Raw genomic sequence first — 11,537 nt, 5'->3', positions numbered from 1 at the left:
ACACGACCATCTTTTACACCTCGCAGGGAAGTCTCACCAGCAATTCCGACCTGCCAAAACAAATAAGCAAACAACACGGTTCAAACTTCAAATCACGAACCTTACGTGACAAACAATGAAGTATCGCAATCTTTTCGTTGCTACAAGTTTGGCACTTGTTACCAATGCTGCTGCCTTTCCAACTCCAAGTACACCAGATTCACCAACATCTGACTCGCCAATATCCGATTCTGCTTCCATCTTTGTGCCAATTCGAACCAAGACAGACACAATTTCTGCTTCTTCTTCACTGCACAAGAGAACTGATTTAACTGATTACTATTCACGAGATCATCCCAAGCATCCTTGTCATGGTATAACTGACGAGTTCAAGTGTGACTTGACTCTCAGTTTGTGGTGAGTTCACTTGCAATGGTTTGTTTTGTGTTTGCCACTTGTTGAAGTCTCTCATTTGCCTAGGTTTTTTGAAGCTCAGAAACAAGGATCTTTGCCTGCTGACAATCGTGTATGGTGGGCTCAGAACAACACCTTCTTGCAAGATGGTGCTGATGTAGGGGTTGATTTAACTGGTGGATTTGCTGATGCCGGCGATTACATCAAATACGGTCTTCCTGGAGCTTACGCAACCATGATGGTGGCCTGGGGAGCAGTTGATTATGCTTTAGGCTATCTCAACGCTGGGCAAGCCAAGTATCTCTTCGACACGATCAAATGGGGAACCGATCACATCATCAAGAGCCATCCTAAACCAGATGTCTTTTATCACCAAGTTGGAATTGGTGATGTTGATGACGACTATTGGGGAAGGCCTCTCGAAGATCGTGAGTGAAAAGTTGGGTTATGCTGAAAGCGGCTTGTTTGTCTTTGACTTTCTGACAAGAAACAATCGCATCGCCTATTAGCATTCCAGGCTCGTACTTCTCTCCGAGTTGATGCTACTCATGCCGGCTCGGATGTGGCAGCGCAAGCGTCGGCTGCTCTTTATTCCGCCGCAATCGTGTTTCAGTCCGTAAATCCCACCTATGCCAAAACCTTGCTTTCGCATGCTCGAAGCCTCTTGACCTTTGCTGATCAGTATCATGGTACATACGATCAGTGGAATGCTGATCCTAGAGCACACTATGGTGAGCGCGAATCACGAGATTTTTCCCATTCAAGACCATTTCTGATCTGATACTTGCAGGTTCAAGCGATTACAACGACGAGCTCGCTCTTGCTTATGCCTGGTCGTATAGAGCTACCGGTAACAAGACCGACTTGGCGTGCGCTGAAACTATATGGGTTGACAATGATCTTGGCGACAATGATGCTGCCCCAGGTTGGGATAACAAGGTATCAAAATCTGAGAAATTATATTAACAAATATAATTTGGTTGAAATGAGACTTTACAATAGGTCCCGTATGTCACTTCGATGCTTGCTGTCCTCACCGGAAAGGACGTTTACCACACTTCAGCCGAGAGATATTTCAATCGAATCGTCACCGCTCCAACGCGAACTGTTTCAAATCCCACAGCGTCAAAGTATGGCATGTCGAAAACTCCCGGTGGTCTTTTGTGGTTCAGGTACGTAGTCTATGTTTCTCGCTAGAATGCTAAGAACAATATTCATGATTTTACTTGAATCAACAGATATGACTCGCCTCCTTCACTCGTCAATGCCATGGCTGCATCTTTCGCAATGGCTTACTACATCGACCACGGTTTCCCAAACACAACCTATGCCGCGTTCAGTGATGGACAACTAAAGTATGCCCTCGGATGCAACCCAAACAACATCAACTACATGGCTGCATCAAATCCAACTTCACCAAGAAACATTCACCATCCATACTCGGAATCCTCGACCGTCGACGATCCAGCTCCAAACAAGTACCCTCTGTATGGTGCCTTAGTTGGTGGACCGAACGTACATGATGTGTACTTTGACAAGCGGTCGAATTGGGCACAAAGCGAGCCGGCCTTGGATTACAATGGTCCTCTTACTGGCTTGTTGGCTAGAAAAGTAGCTCAAGGTGCGAGTTTCAGTTGCTAGAAATTTAATAGTAATAGTAGTCAAGTATTTAATAGTGAGAAGAGTTCTAATAAAAGGAACTAGTTAATAGCATTGCAAAATACGTTTGTTGTATCTTGACCAACGTGTGACTCGCAAGAGTTTGAAAAGGGGCGAAAAGGAGAAAGGCGCCCATCTTGCTGGATCACCATTCAAAACAAACACCAAACGTTTCAGCAAGCCCTGACACTTATAGATTCCATAGAGCTGACGCGGTGAGAGAGGGGCTCCATCGGCTGTACTAAAGGATCTGTAACATTTCCAGCTACTTTCGTTGGGCAATCAAGTCAGGATCAGTCTAGAACGATTCTCAAACCTGGGTGGGAATTTTTCACTGCCAACGATGGGCAACATGCCTTCAATGAGACTCTGGATACAATTCTTTGTAATATTTTGTGCGTCTCATGTACTCGCTGCTCCTACTGGCAACTCGCAACAAGCTCCAAATCCAGTTTCATCAAACAAGTGCGCATTTCATTCTGAATTCATAACTGCAACAAACCAATATCTGATCTCTGTACTGATAATCTTTAATTTAATTTACTAGAATTACTGATACTTACAACCGACAATACGTCTTCCATCCCTGCCACAATGTCACGAATGAATTAGAATGTAACTTGATCATGTCTTTGTGGTTTTATGAAGCGCAGAGGGAGGGAGTGTTGCCATCGGATACTCGAGTCTGGTGGGCTCAGAACAATACATTCTTGACGGATGGGAAGGATGTTGGTCTTGATCTTGTTGGAGGGTAAGTTCGAGAGAATGAAGGAACTTCGGAGCTTTGGTTGTTTTGGAGGGATTTGGGCGATCGGAAAGATGCAGAACGTCTACGTTGTCTTGTTACACTGCAATTCGAAGAGATACATCCTGGACGTCGGGATTCTCATAGAAAATGATCATTTGATCTAACTTTACATTTTCCCTTATTCCTAGTTACAATGACGCAGGCGACTATCCCAAATACGGACTACCTGGCTCTTACGCCATGATGATGCTCGCATGGTCTGGAGTTGATTACGCCCACGGATTCCAGCTCGCAAACCAAACCAGCTGGCTCCTGAAAACTATTCGTTGGGGAACCGATTTCATCATCAAGTGCCATCCTTCTAAAGATGTATTCTACTATCAAACTGGAGTTGGAAATGATGATGATAATTATTGGGGGCCTCCGTTGCAAGATCGTAAGATATTTATGGGTCAATATACGTTATCTTGAACCTGACATTCAGTTCTTCCCATAGCATATCAGCCAAGAAAGTCGTTCTCTCTCAGCCCCAAATTACCTGGTACTGATGTAGCCGCACAAGCATCAGCCGCGTTATCAGCTGCATCAATCGTTTTCGCAGCCGTTGACCCCACATATTCGGCTCTCTTGCGACAACATGCTCGAGACCTACTAGATTTCGCAAATTTGTACCGTGGCAAATACTCTGCCCATCTCCTGGACACAAGACAACACTACGGTTCCTCCTCATACCAAGACGAGCTCGCACTAGGATTTATCTGGTCGTACCGTGCTACTGGAAACAAGACTGACCTCGCTCAAGCTGAATCATTGTACAAGAAACACGGGCTTGGAAATGTACAGCCTGATCCACCGTCTTGGGATTTCAAGAGCCCGTATGTGGTGGTGTTGTTGGCAGCGCTGACAAACCAGGCTGTCTATGTTAATGATGCAAAAGCATACTTTGCCCAAATGATTAATACACCGGTGGTGAAGACGGGAGCGAAGCCTGCCGTGTTTAAGACGCCTGGAGGATTGTTGTGGTTCAAGTAAGCTTCCTATTGTATATTTCTGGACTTGAGAGATGTGACTTACTTTTTTTTTCTCTACCTTTAAAGGTTTGATTCCCCACCATCATTGGTAAACGCTCTCGCAACAAGCTATGCCATGGGCTACTTTACCGACTTTGTGAACTCAACCATCAGCACCACCGCATACACCCAGATCATCGACTCACAAGTCCGCTACGTGCTCGGATGCAACCCAAGAAAAGCAAGCTATGTCGCTGCATCAAACCCTACTTCACCAAGAAACCTCCATCATCCGTACAGCCAAAGCAGCACAAATATTAATTCCAAGACTCCTAATCTGTACCCTCTTTATGGCGCCATCCCCGGAGGCCCATCTGTGACGGACGGGTTCCAAGACAAGAGAAGTAATTTCGATCAGAGTGAACCAGCGTTGGATTATAACGGGCCGTGGGTTGGATTGTTGGCTAGAGCAGTGGGTCAAGGACTTGATTTACAGTGTTTGGCGAGTGTGTCTCAGTAGAAGAAGTGTGTGTTAATGTCTAGAGTTTGTCTCAGTTGGAGTAGTTAGTCGTCGTTGCCCAATAATAGTGCACAGGCACAGAAGTTTTTTTTTCAGTCAACAATTTCATGTAATCGTAAAATATCTTTTACAATGGCTCAAATACATGGATATATAACTCTTATGATCTACAATCTCTCTACGTTTTGACTCTAAAATGTTTCTACGTTTCTGGCCCAAGTTGACAGGCAGGATGACCATCCCAAGCCACCATAATCAGTTCGTTTGCATACGCAGCATACACATGAGCATCCGTAGCTTGCACAGAATACACTGGACTTCTTGCCTACACCAAAAGAGGATCAGCAGAATGACTAGAATAATATCAATGCGATAATATGTACCCTCTTCCCACCAATAAACACACTCCTAGCACCCCTCGTAACTCTATTGCCACTCTCTGGCAAATATCGCATATCAAACAATCTAATAACCCCGTAATGCGACGTCCCAAACACTAGTCGCCTCCCACCTGCATCCACCGAAATACAAAACAAGGCATAATCATCCGCGTCTTCAATTGTTTTAATACACGGATCTGGCGATCGTACGTCCCATAGTTTGGCAGTCCCGTCAAATGAGGCGGAGGCAAACATATGAGACCCTGCGGGTGATAGGCCGAATACGCTGGTTCTGTGACTAAAGAGCTCCTTGTCGAGGCATAGTCCACTTGGCGTGACTGTAAGTAATCGAAGTGGGCTATTGGACGAGTTTGCTTTCCACTGCGTGCTGCCTACTGCTATATAGTTAGTGTGTGGGACTGTCGTGAGGGATGTGAACCGGTCCTTGTGTTCTGGGGTTCTGACTTGTAGGGCGTCGACCTCACTTCCATCGGATGGATTATATACTCGTATTTTTGGGTCCACACCGGTGGTAACTAGTCTATCTCGATGCTGCAGGATGCCTGTAATCCGGTGTTTGCCGGTTTCATGATTCGTGAGGATACTCCAAGCTGGAGTAGCAAACAATACAGCTTCATTCGGCGACTGGTATTTCAGGTCGTATCGTTCTAGCCGTCCTGTCTCGTCACCTGTATAAACAGCGGTCTTGGAGACCGACATGCTCGTCACATCTAGATCGTCTTTATGTATGCTCATTCGGCCACACCATTTACGGTTTCCCTGAGCTACTGAGAGCGAGTATATATCGATTTCTTTGCCGTATGCGACTGCGACGTCGCCAGATGGGTTTAGTGAGATTAAGGGCATAAAGTCTTCGTTACGGTAGAAGGCACGTGCTTGGTGTGATGGTCCTCTGGCTATGAATTTCGTCTAGAAAAACGAGCAGCGTCAGATGTAGATCAATCGACTAAGTTCCTCCGGCAGTTGACCAAATCAGCACTGACCATTTTAGTTGATGACACCGTTCCCGATAGAAACTGACGATCCGATCTGCAAGCAAACTTTAGTTTATCGATAAGAGACGCTTTATCCAGGTGTGGAGATGGCCAATTCCGTATGTCAAAGTGCTGTTTGTGCCAATAATTGGAAAGAGCGTCTTCGAAAACATTGTGGAGAGACCGGCAGGCTAAAGCGACCTTCGAAAGTTCGGGCAGATCACAGAAATTCAGTATCCCGATGATGAGTTCGTGCGGCAGGGTATCTAAAGTTGTTGTCATCGTGTTTAAGTGATGATCGTGGGTTTGAAAAATGTTGGGAAGGCGTGTTAAGGAAGCTCAGCAGAAAGTTTAAGCTGAACGCATTTGAAACAGTGGACACAGTGGGATTAGTACATCTCGCGAGCTTGGGAACGTTTTCGAATGTGTCTGTACAATTAAATTGAAAAAAATTGAGGTTTGCATGAGTTTAATACAATTTGAGGTGTGAAGTAACGACATCAATCTATTATAAACAAAATGCATTAGTTCCAATTGAAGAGCCAGCAGTCTGACTTGCAAGTTCAAAATCACCTTGGAGATGGGAGCTAAGACGAGAAAAGGATGTCAGTGACGAAACTCTTCAGAACGTACATTCCATTGCAGCAATTACCTGGTCCAATAGCTAACACAGTCCTGGATCCAGCTGCTATCTGAGTACGTCCGGCATCTCTCACAACTCTGGCGACCAGATTCTTTGACAATGCAGCGTTCATAATATTCACCAATTCCTTTTCGTCGTCAACCTTGAGACATACTTTTGCTTGGCCTTGCATTTCCCAGCGCCGTAAATACTAGAAAAACGAAACGTGTTGAGTGACTGATGATAAACATGTCGTGTGATCTTACATCTCGACTCGCAACTTGACTAGCCTTGTAGTTTGCAAGGGTAGCATGTCCAACCTGAGCAGCGATTTTGCCTTTTGTCATGTTTAGATCCTTTCTGATAACTAGTACCTGTTGTTGTTCAAAAGTAGGTGTTAATGTTTGATGCATTCGCTCGGATCATACTATTAAACATTACCATCTTCAGACCATCTACACCCTTTTTCGGTTCTTCTTCATCGTCAAAGTCTACTATATCTGCTGGATTCACCGGCTATAAGGCAGAAAATGTTACATTTCGAAATTTCAAGGTCAGTTTCTTTGTAAACGAGATGTATACTTGGTAGCCTCCTCCGTTCTGACGGCCTCTTAAGTTTCCGACTATGAAGCCTATGAGGATGCACACTAGTGCTAGGATGAAGGTCTTGACGTCAAAATTTGTCTCCATTATTGTGTCGATAGTGTATGGCGGCGAGGAGGTGTTTAGCGCGTGTTTAGAAAGGCGTTAACCTGGGGCGTTGAGCAATATAACAAGATATTTTCTTATAATAAACGTGTGGACACGGTTACAATTTAGAAGATTTAGATTTAGGTGGCAACACGTCGATGTTAGAAACAGCCTCGAAATAGTCGAGCGCTTTGGCTGCGACGGTCTGGCCCCATTCTTGCACAAAATGCCTTTGGGATGAAGTAGGTTTATAGGAATCTGGTTAGTATCTGAGTTGACGTTCAAAAGTCAACGTGTTTCTCGTACCCAGCTTCGGGCAAATCAAGAATCGCACAACCAGAGCTAAACAGTGATGCTGTAGCTCTCATCACCATTGATCCAATACACGGATCCTATATGGCGTGTTTTGGTTAGCAATGCCTTATAAATGTCTACGTAAACCGAACTTGTTGCAGACAGCTCGCCATACCTGATGCCCAATGGCTAAAAACACTTTGAGATACGCCGCTTCAGGCGATCCCAACCATTCTCTTGCTCTAAGCCCCTCTGGAGGTCCATTCTTAACCCCCTTTTCGGGCACCAGATTCGGAAACGCTCTCGCACCTGCTTTGTACGTAATATCAGGGAATGGAGCATCGTATGCATCCTTTTCAGCTTGTGACAAGTTAGCGTTCCCGAGTCCTAATGGTGAATGTGGATCTGATAGTATTTCAGATACAATCATGTCGGGTCTGTCGTTGCACCATTGGCGCCAGATGGGGAAGCCTGGACGTATGCGCGCAGCTAATGGGAGGCATGTGTTCATTGCTAGTATCCGATTGAATCTGGTTGGCATGTCCATTGGGATTGTTAAGCCAATTATTCCTCCTAGTTGAAAGAGTGCAAGTTTGTATCAAGACTCGTCGCAAGGCAGTTGCGTTTACGCACCCCAGTCTTGGCAAACTAGAGTAATATTCTTCAAATCCAGCCTCGTGATTAGGCAGAGTATCGAGTCCCTGTGTAGTTCAAACGTGTACTCTGAAGCCTCGAGTGGTTTATCAGATCTTCCAAATCCTAATGATTAACCGATTGTAAACTGTCTCATGGTAAACTGCAACAAAGTAAAAGCATTTACCTATTAGATCAGGCACGATAACACGTCTCCTGACCAGCTTCTTAACACCACCAGTCTTGCGTCGCCCACGACTGGCCAAAAACACTGGAACCATTTTACGGTACAAGTATCCCCAAGTCGGCTGGCCATGTAAGCACAAGTAGATCTCAGTCGATACTTCACTTTCGCTAGCTCCATAAACGAGTTCTCCAGAATTTAGATCAAAGATGGGTGATTGCTCATCAATGTAAGACATTCGCAAGTGACCATATTGGATGTAGTGAGGTTTGTAATTGTAGTCGGGCAAGTTGGTGAATCGTTCTTCTGGAGTTCTGACTGCCTTGAGGGCTGCATTTGGTAGCGAGTACATATTCGTTGTGTTTGTTGTTGAGAGTCACGACCAAGAGTTTTGTTATACCGATCGGCCAATTGTGGACCGTAAAGCGTTCGTGCTGAAGTACGTATAAGCGTGATGGCCTTCTTTTACTGTCCTTTGGTGTGATGCACCATCTATCGTACGAAAGCCAAAATACGTATTACTTGACATTTCTTGACCTCGCTCCAACATTCTGTTAGGCAAGAACACTCTTTACAACGCGTTAAATCTTCATTTTCCACGTCATTTTGTCCTTCATTTGCTGCGAACATGGCTCCTCACAACGTCCAAACTTCATCAAATCCTCACCCCACAAATTTAATCCAAACAATTTCATTAAACAATCACCACATAGCGTATAGCATATAGATAGGATACAGGATGGTAGCCACCAACTCGACCGTGCACGAAGTGACTGTGACAGCACCCGTCAACATCGCCGTCATCAAATACTGGGGCAAGCGAGACACTGCTCTCATCCTCCCAACAAACTCGTCATTGTCCGTCACCCTCAACCAGGACCATCTGCACTCAAAGACCACCGTACGAGCTGATCCCTCCTTCACATCCGATACCCTCTGGCTCAATGGAAAGGGTGAAGACGTTTCGGCTTCCAAACGTCTAAAAAATGTCGTGTTGGAAACCAAGCGACTACGCAAAGAGATGGAGGATCTAGCTGCCAAACAGGGAAAGCCACTACCACCATTGTCTTCGTATGGACTCCACATAGCATCAAACAACAACTTCCCAACTGCTGCTGGTCTGGCTTCATCGGCTTCAGGATTCGCTGCCTTGACGTTTGCCCTGTCGCAACTGTATGAGCTGCTAATGAATGCTAGTGAGGTGTCACGTCTTGCCAGAGTAGGCTCTGGATCTGCATGTCGCTCGCTCTTTGGTGGGTTTGTCGCTTGGGAAATGGGTATAGATGCGACTGGTGTCGACTCGCTGGCCGTCCAGGTCGCTCCTGAAACCCACTGGCCCGATATGGAAGCACTGATATTTGTAGTATCGGATGCCAAGAAGGCTACATCGTCTACCGAAGGAATGCAAACGACCGTCGAAACCAGTGACTTGCTACAACACCGCATCGATAAATGTGTGCCAGAACGTATGCAGGCCATGATCACAGCAATCAAAGCCAAGGACTTTGATAGCTTCGCTGAAATCACCATGAAGGACTCCAACCAATTCCACTCTGTATGTCTCGACACGTACCCACCCATCTTCTACCTCAATGATACCTCCCGTGGTATAATCCATCTCCTCACACAATATAATAGCATGTCTATCGCTGCTGGAAAGGGATACAAATGTGCTTATACATTCGACGCTGGTCCAAACGCTGTCGTATACTTGCCCAAGGGAAACGTCGCTGAGGTACTTGCATTGGTCGAACACTACTTTGCTCCACCTGCTAATGTGGATGTGAATGACTACTATGGTCGTGCATTGGATATAAAGAGACCGGATAGTATCGAGCATGTCACAAAGGGTATTAGGATGGCGAGTTATGAAGCTGGGTCTTTGAAGAGGGTTATTTATACCTCTGTTGGTGATGGTCCTCGTGTACTTGCTGCTGGATATGATGCTGCTATATCTCTCTTGAAAGCTGATGGTCATCCTCTTCATACCGTATAAATAGGAAATAGTATATAGGATGACAGGGGCAGGAGCCAATATTACCAAAAAAACGACGTCACAACAACACTACACCACATATAGAAGCACATCGTATACAAAAACCCAAAAAAATAGTAATCAAACTCATTCTTTATAAAAAACCGTAATTGTATTTTATATCGTATTTTGAATGAGCCAAAAGTAGATTAGATTTACACCATAGCACATCTCGACCACTTGTTTTTATCGACCAGCTTGTGGCGCCGAAGGAGCACGTTTAGCAGGTCCAGCCTTAGCATCAGCCTTTGAAACCTCCACCTTTGGAATCGTGGGGCTTGTCGCAGCATTCGTGGCAACCTTCTTACTCAATCCATACGTAGCAGCTCTCGAACTCGCAACTGTAGCCTCCAGCTCGACATTCAGATACTTTTCAACAACCTTAGCAGCTGGTAAACACTGTCCAAAAGCCTCTAGCAAGAGTGGTTCGCGACCAACAGCAGCAGCCCAGTCAGCTTCGGAGACACGGCCGTCACGGTCTTCGTCAAGGCGTTTGAGGACGAGGTCTACCAGGTCTTTGACACCGTCTTCGTCTTCCTCTGAGCCGCGGACGAGACAGTTGCGGAGCATTTGGAAGGTTTCTTCTTTGGAGATGTAGCGATCGCCGTTTAGGTCGTAGACTCGGAAGCAGACTATGTGGTGGTGTGATGGAGTGATGAGTGTGTAAGGTGTTGGAGCATTCTAGCACAGTAATTTCGGGGGGTTTTTTTGGCTTTTATTCACAAGTAACACTTACATCGTAAACGCTCTTCAAATTTTCCCTTGAGGAAGACAGACATGCCTCGCACATGCTCGTCGAATGAAATGTAGTTGTCGGCGTCACTGTCAAAGCATCGAAACACTATTGCAACAAGTCGTATGAGTCAGTAGACATAAGACACCCTGTCATATCGTTTTCAAGCAACATACCACGATCCATCAACAGGGAATCATCAACACCAAACGTATCAGCCAGCAAATCACGGAAACGGGCACGATCGACACGATCGGTCTTGTCAGGCCCCAGCTCAGCGAAACGGCGCGTGAGGGCTTCTAGCTCGCCTCTTGAGACTGGCGAGTATATGTTGTTAGCTTCTTACTTTGCCAGGCAAGGAGTATGTAAGACTTACAATTGGTGATTTTCAGTAACTCTTCAATTGGGAGACGACTCATGGCTGGCTATAGCTTGTAAAACAATTTAGAAATGTTGGCGTTGAGGTTGTTGGGCCAGGAAGCGTTTGTCCAAAATTCCTCAATCATGTAACCTGGGGGTCGAGTTTTTTGCTGCGTTGAGAGTCTGTTGGTTGCTGGAGTGGGTGGATGACGTGTATGGTGTCAAATGGCACGAGATTCGTGGTCGAGATGCTTCATCGATACGTTGTGTGAGGAGGTGTG

At 45.5% G+C, this 11,537-nt stretch overlaps 6 protein-coding genes across 6 annotated transcripts; 3 read left to right on the top strand and 3 right to left on the bottom strand.

Moving 5' to 3' along the window:
* Positions 1-115: 115 nt before the first annotated feature.
* On the top strand, positions 116-2,084 carry SmJEL517_g05868 (cellulase; the record flags this gene model as incomplete). Its single annotated transcript, XM_031171794.1, has 7 exons — positions 116-396; positions 460-821; positions 903-1,124; positions 1,184-1,332; positions 1,396-1,565; positions 1,632-2,014; positions 2,077-2,084. 7 exons carry the CDS (start codon positions 116-118, stop codon positions 2,082-2,084), a joined length of 1,575 nt encoding a protein of 524 aa, XP_031022245.1.
* Positions 2,085-2,395: 311 nt separating this feature from the next.
* On the top strand, positions 2,396-4,330 carry SmJEL517_g05867 (cellulase; the record flags this gene model as incomplete). The annotated part of the gene is made up of 5 exons (XM_031171793.1): positions 2,396-2,517; positions 2,600-2,803; positions 2,989-3,236; positions 3,297-3,828; positions 3,898-4,330. 5 exons carry the CDS (start codon positions 2,396-2,398, stop codon positions 4,328-4,330), a joined length of 1,539 nt encoding a protein of 512 aa, XP_031022238.1.
* A 202-nt stretch (positions 4,331-4,532) lies between these two features.
* Positions 4,533-7,017, bottom strand: SmJEL517_g05866 (uncharacterized protein; the record flags this gene model as incomplete). The annotated part of the gene is made up of 7 exons (XM_031171792.1): positions 4,533-4,655; positions 4,714-5,640; positions 6,279-6,292; positions 6,358-6,538; positions 6,594-6,701; positions 6,769-6,843; positions 6,910-7,017. 7 exons carry the CDS (start codon positions 7,015-7,017, stop codon positions 4,533-4,535), a joined length of 1,536 nt encoding a protein of 511 aa, XP_031022237.1.
* Positions 7,018-7,135: 118 nt separating this feature from the next.
* SmJEL517_g05865 (uncharacterized protein) lies at positions 7,136-8,480 on the bottom strand (the record flags this gene model as incomplete). Its single annotated transcript, XM_031171791.1, has 5 exons — positions 7,136-7,247; positions 7,324-7,409; positions 7,487-7,884; positions 7,945-8,070; positions 8,132-8,480. The coding sequence occupies 5 exons, from the start codon at positions 8,478-8,480 to the stop codon at positions 7,136-7,138; spliced, it is 1,071 nt and encodes a 356-aa protein (XP_031022240.1).
* Positions 8,481-8,867: 387 nt separating this feature from the next.
* MVD1 (diphosphomevalonate decarboxylase) lies at positions 8,868-10,124 on the top strand (the record flags this gene model as incomplete). The annotated part of the gene is made up of 1 exon (XM_031171790.1): positions 8,868-10,124. One exon carries the CDS (start codon positions 8,868-8,870, stop codon positions 10,122-10,124), a length of 1,257 nt encoding a protein of 418 aa, XP_031022239.1.
* A 225-nt stretch (positions 10,125-10,349) lies between these two features.
* SmJEL517_g05863 (uncharacterized protein) lies at positions 10,350-11,315 on the bottom strand (the record flags this gene model as incomplete). The annotated part of the gene is made up of 4 exons (XM_031171789.1): positions 10,350-10,795; positions 10,900-11,004; positions 11,073-11,213; positions 11,273-11,315. The coding sequence occupies 4 exons, from the start codon at positions 11,313-11,315 to the stop codon at positions 10,350-10,352; spliced, it is 735 nt and encodes a 244-aa protein (XP_031022242.1).
* Positions 11,316-11,537: the final 222 nt, after the last annotated feature.

This window comes from Synchytrium microbalum (assembly GCF_006535985.1).
Source record: "Synchytrium microbalum strain JEL517 chromosome Unknown SmJEL517_scf0062, whole genome shotgun sequence".
In the NCBI taxonomy this organism is placed as follows: Eukaryota; Fungi; Chytridiomycota; class Chytridiomycetes; order Synchytriales; family Synchytriaceae; genus Synchytrium; species Synchytrium microbalum.
Note: the sequence above shows the minus strand (reverse complement) of the source record. Positions and strands in the feature narration are given on the sequence as shown.